Source organism: Pseudorca crassidens, chromosome 11 (genome assembly GCF_039906515.1).
Source record: "Pseudorca crassidens isolate mPseCra1 chromosome 11, mPseCra1.hap1, whole genome shotgun sequence".
Lineage (NCBI taxonomy): Eukaryota > Metazoa > Chordata > Mammalia > Artiodactyla > Delphinidae > Pseudorca > Pseudorca crassidens.
Genome location: NC_090306.1, coordinates 48,202,097 through 48,214,386, shown reverse-complemented (window position 1 = coordinate 48,214,386; position 12,290 = coordinate 48,202,097). Strand labels below are relative to the sequence as shown.

Genomic DNA, 12,290 nt, shown 5'->3' with positions numbered 1-12,290 from the left:
GTCAGTTCTGGAAGTTAAAAGATTCATTAAGGATTTTCTTAATGCCAGCCATTAGGCTATAGCATTAAGAAAGTATAGCATGATGGGTTTCTGATTTCATCCTATTTCTTAAGATTCTTACAATTTTTAAAACCTATTTTGTGCTCAGACACTTGAATGGGATTTCACTAACCCTTATTGCTGTCAGGTACAAAGTCTTGTGAATGGTGTCTGATCCCTCTAAGTTAAAGTACTTCATGCCAAAAGGTGAATTGACAGGCCAAAACTGAAGGAGAACTATTTATTTGGCCTTGTATCGAAAATCTAAACTGTAATTACTTTTGCTTTAAAGAGAGTCACTGGGGAGAGGATCATTTGGTGAGTTTTTAAGTTTGAGTGAGAGACAGCATCTATTCTTACAGTTTGTCTATTTTGACATGTGGTGATAAAGATGCTATATTCAACTTCCTGAACTGTTAAATTACCTCCAAGGAAGAGGGCAAGGTGATTAGTTGTTACAAGTAGCATGAAGGTTTTATTTACCCATTCAGTTTTGTGCAAGTTTTTGTTTTTTCTATTTAGCAAGAATTCTTTTGACAAGAAATGAGTGATAATGAACTTCACTCGTATTCTAACATCAAATGCTGTTCTGCGTGGCTCACCCAGCATTATACCAACCTTGAGAACATAAAGGCTTGGAAGAGGGGAGGCAGGTACCTTGTCTAAGGCCTACTCTTAGCTCCTAAATTATTTATTTTATCCTGGTAGGCTTGTAAGGCCTGTGGACTTAACTGAAACATTAACCACACTTGATTATTAGTTGGTAGTTTCCTCTACTAGGAGAGTGAAAGATGTATAACTAAATCTCCAGCCTGATGACAGCACCTGGTATGTTGAACACTCAGTACATACTTATTACTACATTTTGCATGGGTAATGTATTGCAGGTGGGCCTGGACGTAAGGAAACAAGTTAGTGCAGTAATTGAAACGGTGAAATGTAAAAGGGTAAATTTAGGCTCTGGCATTGAGAACTGGAGAGAGATTCCAGAGATATGTCAAATAGGATTTGATGATAACTTGTATATATACTGCCTGTCATGCTTTGCTCTGAACACTTAAATGTTTTCTAAACTGGAAACCAAATATTTGCTTACAAGTTATAGTGTCAGCCTGGATAACTTCATTGTTTACGTGAAGAACTTATCCAGAACTCTAGCTTAAATTTCTTAGCCTCAGATCCAGTGACCTTGACTTCCATACTCTCCTTAGCACCACATTCCTGTGGCTGTATCTCATCACAAGTTTAGGGGTGATAGCTGTAAAGCTGCTTCCAATACAGTTAACACCCTCCATGAGGAGTATACCTCCCTCCCTCAACCATTGGTTTTTTTTTTTTTTGTTCTCACAACTAATTAGCCTCATAGCTCTAGTTTTTTCCGTAGAACTAGACCTTGGTGGTTCTCGGACAATCAAAATCATGGGACTATGTGGATTCATCAGTCCCAGCCCTCAGATGGGCTTTCGTATAGTAGGTGATGTGGGGCCCAGGAATTTGCAATTTAACTGATACTTGACAACGATTGAAGTATGATCCCGGCTACCAGCATGAGTCTCCCCTAGGAACTTGTTAGATACATAAATTTCGGGCACCCGCACAGACCTACTAAATGAGAAATGAGACAGTAGAGTCCAGTGATCTGCCTTAAGCCCTCTAGGTGATTCTGATGTGTGCTGAAGTTTGACATCTTCTCTTTTAGATCTAAAAGGCAGATTCTGAATTAGTCCTGCTGAGGTATCAGCTCCATCCAATGTGACTTTTTGTGATGCAATGTTCTGTACCTCTCCATTGTCTGATAAAGTAGCTGCCAGCTGCATAGAGCTGTTAGGGATCTGGAATGTGGCTAGTGTGACTGAAAACTGAATATTTAATTTTATACTAAATTTAATCCCGTATAGCTAGTGATTACCATAGATAAAGCAGAGCTAGGTGATTCTGATGCTGGTGGTTCCTGGCCCACTCACTGAAAAAAAAATTCAAATTCTTATTAATGATAGGGGGAAATCCTCCAAGAATGATACAGAATGTAAAAGCTACAAAGGAAAGTTTAAAAAGAAAATCTAATATTAAAAGTAACATGGGTCAGGAGTTCCCTGGCTGGCCAAGTGGCTAGGACTCCGCATGCTCACTGCTTAGGGCCCAGGTTCATTACCTGGTCGGGGAACTAAGATCCCACAAGCCGCGTGGTGTGGCCAAAAAAAAAAAAGACATCAAAAGGTAACTTAGGTTAAAAAGTAAGTGATATACTTGAATAAAATATTTACAACATTGAACAAAGCATTTGAAGAGCACTAATCATGACAAGTCAATAGAAAAGAATGGGCAAAAGGTAGAGATAGGTAATTCACTGAAGAAATAAAAATGACAAAGTATTGTCTTAGAAATTAGGGAAATGCAACTTGAGTCAATAAAGTAATTTCATACATTTAGTATTAGGCCCTTTTTTTTAAACTTTTAGGCACATTTTTAAAAAAAAGTTTCGGCAAGGATTCTGGGAACCTGGGAAATTAGCAAAATGTTTTAGAAGGCATTTGGCAGAATCTCATTTAAATGAATATAATTTTAGGAAATTCCCTGGCGGTCCTGTCGTTAGGATTCTGAACTTTAACTGCATAGGGCCCGGGATAGATCCCTGGTTGGGGAACTAAACCCCACATCCCACAAGACTTGTGGCATGGCCCAAAAATAAATTAAACGAACATAATTTTATGCCAGCATTTTATTTCTAGGAATCTAAAGGTAGTAGTAGATGGTGTACTCAGATGTTTACAAGATATCCTTTTTTTCATTCAGTACTGCATGTAATAGCCATTTGAAACAATCCAAATAACCATTAATGGAGTAAAATAAGTTATTACACATTTTTATGGCATGAGGTGTAGCTGCAGTCAATAAAGTTAAATGTACTGACACAGAAAGTTCTCCAAAACATAAAGATTAGAAAACTTAAGCTTTCTGTAGTGTGCTTCCACTGAAGTTTCTAAAAATTGGAAGTGCACATGTTTTATGTACATGGAATGGATAGAAAGTAATGGATGTGTGCAAAACGTTTTTAGTGGTTATTTCTGGGAATGAGATTTGGGTTGTGAAAGGATTTATTCTAATCCTGTATACTTAGAATTTGTTCATGTATTACTTGTGTTAAAAAAAAAAGTGGTTTGACAAGAGAATATTGAAATTTTGAGGTAGAACTTGAGTAGGATACTTACATGAAATGTCAGTGCTAAGCTAGTTGGAATTGAAGAGATTAAAGAACTCTGAAGCTAGGGTATTGATTGGAGTATTTTCCTGGAATTTGAAATCACTCAAGAAGATTGTCAAGAAATACGGTAGAGACAAAGACATTTTACTATTTCGCAGAGTAGTGAAAGAATGTGGAACATGACCATTATGGATGGCAGTAAAATTGGTAGGGAATTCCCTGGCGGTCCAGTGGTTAGGACTCTGCTTTCACTGCCGAGGGTTTAATCCCTGGTCGGGGAACTACGATCCTGCAAGCCATGTGGCGCAGCCAAAAGAAAGTTGGAAAATGCCATCTTCACCTTAAGATAAAATTCATAAGGTTTTCAGCCATGAATTGTGGGGTCAGTCATTTGGAATTAACTTCAGGTAAGAAACCAGATTAGGTCTTTGTGGTCTCTGTTGTCCCATGGAAAGTAACTTGTATTTTACATGAAATACTATCTGGGAATCAAGAAATACAAAGTAGGACCAAAACATGTCAGAACTCTAAAATAGATGACATTATTCAGAAGTACTGTTGTTAAGGCCTATCTCAAACCAAGCTAATCAAGTTTATTTACTTTTATTTTAGACAGTATTACTTATAAATTTAGCAGGTTATCTGATTTCAGAAGAGGACTTGAGGTTGCTGGGGCCAAACTGACAGCAAAGAAGTTAGAAAAATCAATTTACAAAGTTGAGCATAGTGGAGAAATATGCCTCGGTAACATTGAAAGCATTTAGCGTTGCATTTTGGTACAAAGATTTAATTATAACCCAGCTGCCCAAAGAACAGTTAAATTTCCTGATAATCTGCTAAAAAGACAAATGTGTAAATACATTTCAAAAAGTGATGAGCCTCAGTTAACCTGGAAATTTAGGTCGAAATCTTCACTTTGAAACTTCGATTGTCAGTTTAAATGTTTAACGGTTAATAAAATTTTGGCCACGACCAAAATTGGTGATACAAAACCAAAGGATCTTAACACTGTGTCAATAGTAAGTAAAAATACTAGCCAACACAAAGACAGTGCTAACTATGTGCCAGATGCCAGACATTGTTCTAAATGCTTCTTTTCACATTGTAATCTACTTAATTTTTGAGACGCCCTTATGAGATTATCTCATAATGAGGAAAGTGATATACAGAGATTTTAAACTTAGTGAGTTTAGTAAGTGGCAAAAACAAGATTTTAAACCCAGTCTGGGACTTCCCTGGTGGTCCAGTGGCTAAGGCTCTGTGATACCAATGCAGGGGGCCTGGGTTTGATCCCTGGTCAGGGAACTAGATCCCATGTGCCACAACTAAGAGTTCACATGCTGTAAATCCCTCATTCTGTAACCAAAAAACTCCCGCGTGCTGCAACTAAGGCCCAGCACAGCGAAATAAATATTTTTTAAAATTAAAAAAAACACAATATGGCTCCAGGAGCAATACTCTTTTAAGTGTCTTATCCTATCTATAGAAACTTCAACTCTAATAGTCGAGGGAGGCAAGTGAAATATATAGGTCCCTATTAACTGGGATGCTGCCCAGCATAATGGGAAGAGCACAAATTGCAAAACAAAAATGTATATCCTGCATCCATTGAAAGTACCTTTGACCCCACATTACCATGGAATGAATTCCTAGTTGCCAAACCCAGTTCTTTACAGCCCTTATTTTATAGAATGGTTATGTGATTTATACTATTGACCACTTTCTCTTTAACATTCTCTATTTTTGATTCTTATACTATGTTCTTTGGTCTTTTCCTTATTCCTCTGCTGCTTCCTTACATAGTTTATTTTTTTCTACCTGCCCCATACATGTTGCTGTTTTCTTGGGTTCTTTCCCTCTTACTAGGCAAGATTACCAAAGACACTTGAAATTTAACATTCTCTTCTATTCCTGCTTTCTCCTTTAAATTCTCTGATAGTTCTTGCTGTCAAATAGGAAACTTTCACTATCACGCATAAAAATGAGAACTAATGTGTGCTGGCCAGAGAAAGTCTGGGGAACTAGCTTCATGCTGAACTACTCCATTTAGCCATGTTTGTTCTAATAGATTAAGGGTCTCCCCCACCCTGCCCCCAAATACCTTGAATAAAGTCAATACTACAGAAAAGGATGTCCTGTTTATTTTACCATTTTTCATGCTCAAGGACCACACACCTACCACTGCCCAGCCTCCGCTCCCATCCAAGACCCTGAGAACTGGTTCTGGCTTCTCTCTATACTCATCTCTTTACTATCTTTTTTTCCTTCCTCACCTCTGACCTTCCTCACCTACAGTTCCACAAAAGGAACATGCTGTTTAATGCAAATGTGTGCTTGGAATATTCTTCCTTCCTACTTTGATGTTTTGCGACCAATCTATCAGCCTCCTCCACCTAGAGACAATTCCTCCTACATTTCTAGATGACCCAAATTTATCCCCTCCTTCTTCCTCCATACATTTTACCCTATACTAACCAGGACCCATCACACTTGATTGCATTTTTTACTCATCTGTCTTTCATTAAAAGAGGTCCTAAGTCTTACTTATCTTTGCCTCCTCAATGCCTAGCACACATTTGTTAAACGACTGGTTACATGAGTTTCTTTGTAGCTTTAATTCTGTCTAGATTCCTGACCTGAGTTATCTGAAAGCTTCCAATCTCGCTAATTAGAAAAACCGTTTGCCCCTAGAGAAGGATCCTAACAGACAAGGTCAGTCAGTGGTGCTTCACGACACCACCACTTCCCTAACCCCGCCCTTGAGACTGTCACCTAGCTCAAGGTCCTATCTAAGGAGAGAGCTCAAGGACAGCCAGTTACAGCCAAAGGGCTTCCCCACAGGAACTCGGTCCCTTTCCTAAACGCAGTTCCGCCAAGTACTCTCTCCAATTGACATCCCTGTTGTCCAATTATGTTTCGAGGCTCTGAGGGTTGCACCTAACCAGACACTGTCCAATAAAAAAAAAGAAATTCAGATTAGCACCAATTTTGGCCAATGGTTGAGAAGATGAGAGGTTATTAGCCTATAGGAGCAGCGCTGAGAGTGATGAGCAGCAAGATCATCCAGTGGCCATGCCTACTGCAGGGTAGGCCTCGCCCCCCAACTGTGGGGAGTTGGAGGCTAGACGGCTGCAGGGCTCAGTCGCCACCCGGGCTCCGCCATGTTGGGACTCGTGGGTCGTGTGGTCGCTTCCACGGCCTCTGGGGCCTTTCGGGGACTCAGCCCTTCAGCGCCGCTACCTCAAGTCCAGCTCTTACTGCGGGCCGCTCCGGCAGCGCTGCATCCTGGTAAGTGCCGTGCTTTAGGGGCTGGGTTCGTTTCTGCCGTCCCATGACCTTGAGCCTGGGGCCGATAGTCGCTTGGGCCTAAGGGATCTGTGGTGCTAGAAGGACGCCAGGGCCAGCGCCCTGCCCTCTAACGGCGGGAAAACAAGAACAGGACCGATCTAATTCCGTCTCATTTTGGAAGGGGGCGTTGTGTGACGGAAAAGTGTGGGCAGGTGCATTGACCTTCCCGTGGAATGGGGGCACCGAGCCCTCGAATAATGGGGTTTTGTGCAGGAGGATGGGAAGATGGTGCAGGCTCTTTCTCCGCTTCCAGTGCGGCCCTCCCTCTGGACCCGCCTTCCGTGCAAGCGGAAGGAGGTCGGGCCTGGGCTGTATTCACCAGTACTTGCGAGTTATGTCGGGGTTTCCGATGACCTTTAACTGTCCTAACCCCAGCTTCTTCCATATCTTTTTTGTCTGTTAGCCAGAGACTATGCCGCTCAACCATCTCCGTCGCCAAAGGCAGGCACCGCCACTGGGCGCATCGTGGCGGTCATTGGTGCCGTGGTGGACGTCCAATTTGATGAGGGACTGCCACCCATCCTAAATGCCCTGGAAGTGCAAGGCAGGGAGACCAGGCTGGTTTTGGAGGTGGCCCAGCATTTGGGTAAGTAGAATGTGTTAGGAATAGTAAAGATCTTGTTTGACCGAAATATCCCCCAAAACTAAGCTGTTTTCCTTCTATGATGATTTTATCAAAATGACTTTCGTTCTTCTGAGTTTGGTGAAGCCACATTTACGTACTGAGAAGGAGTCTTGGTTGACTTAGGTGTTCAATGCCAGTTACACTTCATTAAATATCATGAAGCCAGTATGTCCGGTATAACCCTGCAATGCCTTATCTGACAGGTGAGAGCACAGTAAGAACCATTGCCATGGATGGTACAGAAGGCTTGGTTAGAGGCCAGAAAGTCCTGGATTCTGGTGCACCAATCAAAATTCCTGTTGGCCCTGAGACCTTGGGTAGAATCATGAACGTCATTGGAGAACCTATTGATGAGAGAGGTCCCATAAAAACCAAACAGTAAGTATCCCCCTCTTGTTGCATCTACACAGAAAGGAACTGTTTTTCCTAGCAGTTTTATACATTAAGGTGACAGCCTCTACTATAGCAGAATTTTCTTGCAGAGAATACTTAAAGTACCAATATATTCATTTATTAAAACCACACAATGCAGCTTCTTCTGAAGAAAATTAATGATGCAGAAGTTCTGATGGTAAAAAAAAGAGAGAAAAAATCAAATTGCTACTTAGGGCCCAAGTTGATTATTTCAGTTCATTTTAATACCAGTGGCCTTTGTATTTCTTGTTGGTATGTGAAAAAGTGCTGTTAAGTTAGGGCTCTGTAAAAGGAAAACCTTATGACAGTTAAGGTTGTCAGGGAATGGGATTATTGCTTCCCGAGGTGATGAAATCCCCTTTATTGCAGAATATTTGGGCTTGATGGTGGGTGACAGTTTTGTCTAGAATGTTACTTAAGAGATGAGATTATGAGTAAAGAGTTAGGCTTGAGAATTGAGAGGAACTGTTTAATAAGAATAGACACTGATCTTCTACCTTTACAGATTTGCTGCTATTCATGCTGAGGCTCCTGAATTCATGGAGATGAGTGTTGAGCAGGAAATTCTGGTTACCGGTATCAAGGTTGTGGATCTGCTGGCTCCCTATGCCAAGGGTGGCAAAATTGGTATGTTAGTGGTGGGTAGATATTTTACAAACCTAATGTGTGGGAAAAAATCCTACCGTGTTAAAAGTGGGTACTGAGATCTATCCCTCACTGATGAGTAGCTTCTGACTTTCGTTCTTCTGAGTTTGCTGATGCCAGATGCCATTTCTGAGAAGGGAAAAGATGGAAAGAAACAAACAAAATTTTTTTTTGAAGTTTGCTTATTTGGAAACAAAACTCTTATTCTTTTTTTCTCAACCTCTCCTAGGGCTCTTTGGTGGTGCTGGAGTTGGCAAGACAGTACTGATCATGGAGTTAATCAACAACGTTGCCAAAGCCCATGGTGGTTACTCTGTGTTTGCTGGTGTTGGTGAGAGGACTCGTGAGGGCAATGACTTATACCATGAAATGATTGAGTCTGGTGTTATCAACTTAAAAGATGCCACCTCCAAGGTGAGCACTGAGCTGATTGATGTCCACAAAGTAGTGCCAGGAAACTGCTGCAGTTGACTGCATTGCTAGGTGAAGCCATGTTCTATATTTTCATTTTATTGTCCCAGGACCTACAAATGAAATTTGTCAGTGTTTTTCCCCCAGCTTCTAATACACTAATGTACATTTTGTTTTCTTCTTTGATATTTCTAGTCTTTGTTTTTGGTACATAGACCCATCATTTGAAAGCTAACTTTGGGGGGAGTTGAAGGTGGTTCTTATATCTCAGATTACCCTATTTTGTGCCTTTCACTTACTTACAATTTATTTCCTTTCTACTGTAAGAATATTGCCTCAGTAATTATAAGAAATTACCTTTCATGTTGTTTTGAACTACATCTCTAAAAGGGAAAATTGTGAACAAAAACATAGACATCTAAGGAGGGTTTTTTGGTAGTTTCTCTGATTTGGGGACCTTGGGTATATGGCTTTCCCACTCCTCTGCCACAATTTCTGAATTTGTATGATTACTGCAGGTAGCGCTGGTGTACGGTCAAATGAATGAACCGCCTGGTGCTCGGGCCCGGGTAGCTCTGACTGGACTGACTGTAGCTGAATACTTCAGAGACCAAGAAGGTCAAGATGTATTACTGTTTATTGATAACATCTTTCGCTTCACCCAGGCTGGCTCAGAGGTAAGAGAGAAGGCTTGAGAGAACCTGGTTCATTTGACCTTTCTATGGAATGATGCAGATAAGGCTAAAGATTTTTTTTTTTTTAAGGTGTCTGCTTTATTGGGCAGAATCCCTTCTGCTGTGGGTTATCAGCCTACCCTGGCCACTGACATGGGTACCATGCAGGAAAGAATCACTACCACCAAAAAGGGATCTATCACCTCTGTACAGGTGAGAACAGTTAAATGGATGAAAGTCTAATTTGTTTAAAGGCATGTACAGAAAGGTACAAAATCTAGTTACTTATATCTCAAAAGGCTTTTAAGTAGGTACCTGAGCTCCCTGAAATAATGTGTAAAATTCTGCGTGTGCATGTTAAAGACCCTAAAAGATTAAGAAACCACTCATCTAAACTAATTGAAGGTGTACATGTAAATGTAGATCACAAAGTAGTGGTTTCCATCCTGAAGGGGAGTTTGAAGCTGCATGGAAACTGAGCGTTGAATATGGACTACACTAACTACTACAAATTTTCAAATGTATGTAGATGGTATATAGTAAAAATTATCTAGAAGTTTGTCTAAATTTTATTAACTTTCATGGTTCATTTTCCTGATGAATTAGTATAACAGTGCAAGGGTTTTTGTTTTTTACTATTAAAGTGGGTATCACTACAATAGAGTTAAAAAGTAGGATGAAGAACAAAAGGAATAACAATGAAAATTCTTTCATCATGTCTTGGAGGGACTAGATAATCTATAAGCTTACTCAGCCACTATTAGGGGTGATAAGAGTCCACATTTTTTGAGGTGGACTCTTGAATGCTGAGAAGATAAGAGTGACATAATGAGGAGAGGTCAGAAAAGGGGATGGCTTAAGTAGAATTACTTGGCTTCCTGCTGCTCTTCATGGGTTCTTGACTTTAGGCTATCTACGTGCCTGCTGATGACTTGACTGACCCTGCCCCTGCCACTACCTTTGCCCATTTGGATGCTACCACTGTGCTGTCCCGTGCTATTGCTGAGCTGGGCATCTATCCAGCTGTGGATCCTCTGGACTCCACCTCTCGCATCATGGATCCCAACATTGTTGGCAATGAGCATTATGATGTTGCCCGTGGGGTACAAAAGATCCTACAGGTGAGTACTGCAGGTGAGATCAGTGGCCATAAAGTCGTAGAGGGAATTTGGGGACTGTATTAGGACCGTATCTCTCCTGGTGATTTGTGATTTGCTTTAGAGCAAGAAAAGATGAGACCAGGAGTTCCTAGTGAGTGTTAATGAGGTCTCTTGAGTTTCCAGGTACTCCACGTTTGGAATCCAATATTTTCTAACACCACCTAATAGACTCGGAGTAAGGGAAACAAGACACTGATCTTAGCTGAGGGCTCTCATGACCCCCAAGTAACTAATTTGTTTCAGTTAAGAAGTGCAGTAAAGTGCTAAAATGCTGTATAGAGAGCTCAGTGTGAATATAAAGTTGTGTTAATCCTTAGGTTTTTGTCCAAATTAGAGGAATGTAAATGTTTACTAGGCCTCTCTTAATCTTGTTTTCTCATAGGACTACAAATCCCTCCAGGACATCATTGCCATCCTGGGTATGGATGAACTTTCTGAGGAAGACAAATTAACTGTGTCCCGTGCACGGAAAATACAGCGTTTCTTGTCTCAGCCATTCCAGGTGGCTGAGGTCTTTACCGGTCATATGGGGAAACTGGTACCCCTGAAGGAGACCATCAAAGGATTCCAGCAGATTTTGGCAGGTGAGATTTCAAGTATAAGGCTGAACATAAAATGGCAAAGAAACTGCAATCCCTTGAATGCTTGCTGTGCTGTGTTCCCATTCCAGGAACCATCAAGCAATATATAAGTATATTGTGCCTAATTACATAATTTTTATATAAAAGTAAGTTATTTCCCATCAGTTTTCTTTGGAAATACTCAATGTCTGAGAGTAAGACTTAGACTTACTGAGTGCTTTCATGCTAGCTACTCTTCTAAGTGAATTACAACATCCTTATAAGGAAGGCATTATTATCCTGTTTTACAAATTAGGAAACTTGAAGCATGGAAAGTTTAAAATAACCAGTCCCAATATCATACAGCCAAAGTAGCAAGAATTTGAACCCAGGTTATATGACTATGGACCATTTGTTCTTAAGCTGTACTGTAGCGTCATGTCTTGTAAATTGGATTTGTGAGGGAAGTTTAAGAAAAGATACCTAAGATGACACGATTTCACCACATTCTGACTGGTGGCCTCAAGTGGTGAGGTATGTACCCACTGCAGAAAGTTGATAATATCCTTCACTTCTCACCAGTTGGATTTTTTTCCATGTAGGTGAATATGACCATCTCCCAGAACAGGCCTTCTATATGGTGGGACCCATTGAAGAAGCTGTGGCAAAAGCTGATAAGCTGGCTGAAGAGCACTCCTGAGAGGGTCTTTTTGGCAAACTAAGCACTCATCCTCCGTGCTGTCCGTCTCCTTGCTCCTAATCCAGAAATTGCAGTTTTCTCTGTAGGCCACATTCCTGAGAGCCTTGATTGAAGACATAGTGTTCTGTCTGAAGAGTATTTAAGGTTTCCAATAAAAAGTACATCTCTCAGCATCTGTCTGTTTTTCTTGGTCTTGACAACACAGCCAACACTGACGTTTTTAATAGTAATTTTAGAATAACCACACACAAGAAACAGCACAAAGTAGGCCATATATATTTGAAATGGGGTCATCAAAAAAGAAAAGCCATTGTCTTGGATTGATGAACAGCTGTGAGTCTTGTGAATGGGTTTCCTGGGGATGATGTGATCTTAATAGTAGGGCCTCATCTTTTGCCCTTTTATGTCATTGTTCAAAGGAAGTTGATTTTTTGCCTCTTGTATATAGTGCATTTCTGCTTTTTAAAAAGCCAAAGGACTTTTTAGAAGAGCATTTTGGGAAAAATGGGTTG

At 40.6% G+C, this 12,290-nt stretch overlaps 1 protein-coding gene and 2 non-coding genes across 3 annotated transcripts; all 3 read left to right on the top strand.

Moving 5' to 3' along the window:
- The first annotated feature begins 6,357 nt into the window (after positions 1-6,357).
- Positions 6,358-11,948, top strand: ATP5F1B (ATP synthase F1 subunit beta). The gene is made up of 10 exons (XM_067697015.1): positions 6,358-6,529; positions 6,993-7,175; positions 7,418-7,592; positions 8,134-8,255; positions 8,503-8,687; positions 9,203-9,361; positions 9,449-9,571; positions 10,267-10,479; positions 10,901-11,102; positions 11,681-11,948. Exons 1-10 carry the CDS (start codon positions 6,403-6,405, stop codon positions 11,776-11,778), a joined length of 1,587 nt encoding a protein of 528 aa, XP_067553116.1. The 5' UTR covers positions 6,358-6,402; the 3' UTR covers positions 11,779-11,948.
- On the top strand, positions 7,246-7,320 carry LOC137203048 (small nucleolar RNA SNORD59). The gene has a single exon (XR_010932878.1). It is a non-coding gene; the product is annotated as a small nucleolar RNA SNORD59 (small nucleolar RNA).
- Positions 8,341-8,411, top strand: LOC137203049 (small nucleolar RNA SNORD59). Its single transcript, XR_010932879.1, has one exon. It is a non-coding gene; the product is annotated as a small nucleolar RNA SNORD59 (small nucleolar RNA).
- Positions 11,949-12,290: the final 342 nt, after the last annotated feature.

Bases quoted from the DNA above. Each gene is read 5' to 3' on its own strand.
- ATP5F1B (XM_067697015.1), top strand. From the start codon at position 6,403: ATGTTGGGACTCGTGGGTCGTGTGGTCGCTTCCACGGCCTCTGGGGCC. The intron at 6,530-6,992 runs GTAAGTGCCGTG...TTTGTCTGTTAG, and splicing joins TCCGGCAGCGCTGCATCCTG to CCAGAGACTATGCCGCTCAA. The intron at 8,688-9,202 runs GTGAGCACTGAG...TGATTACTGCAG, and splicing joins TAAAAGATGCCACCTCCAAG to GTAGCGCTGGTGTACGGTCA.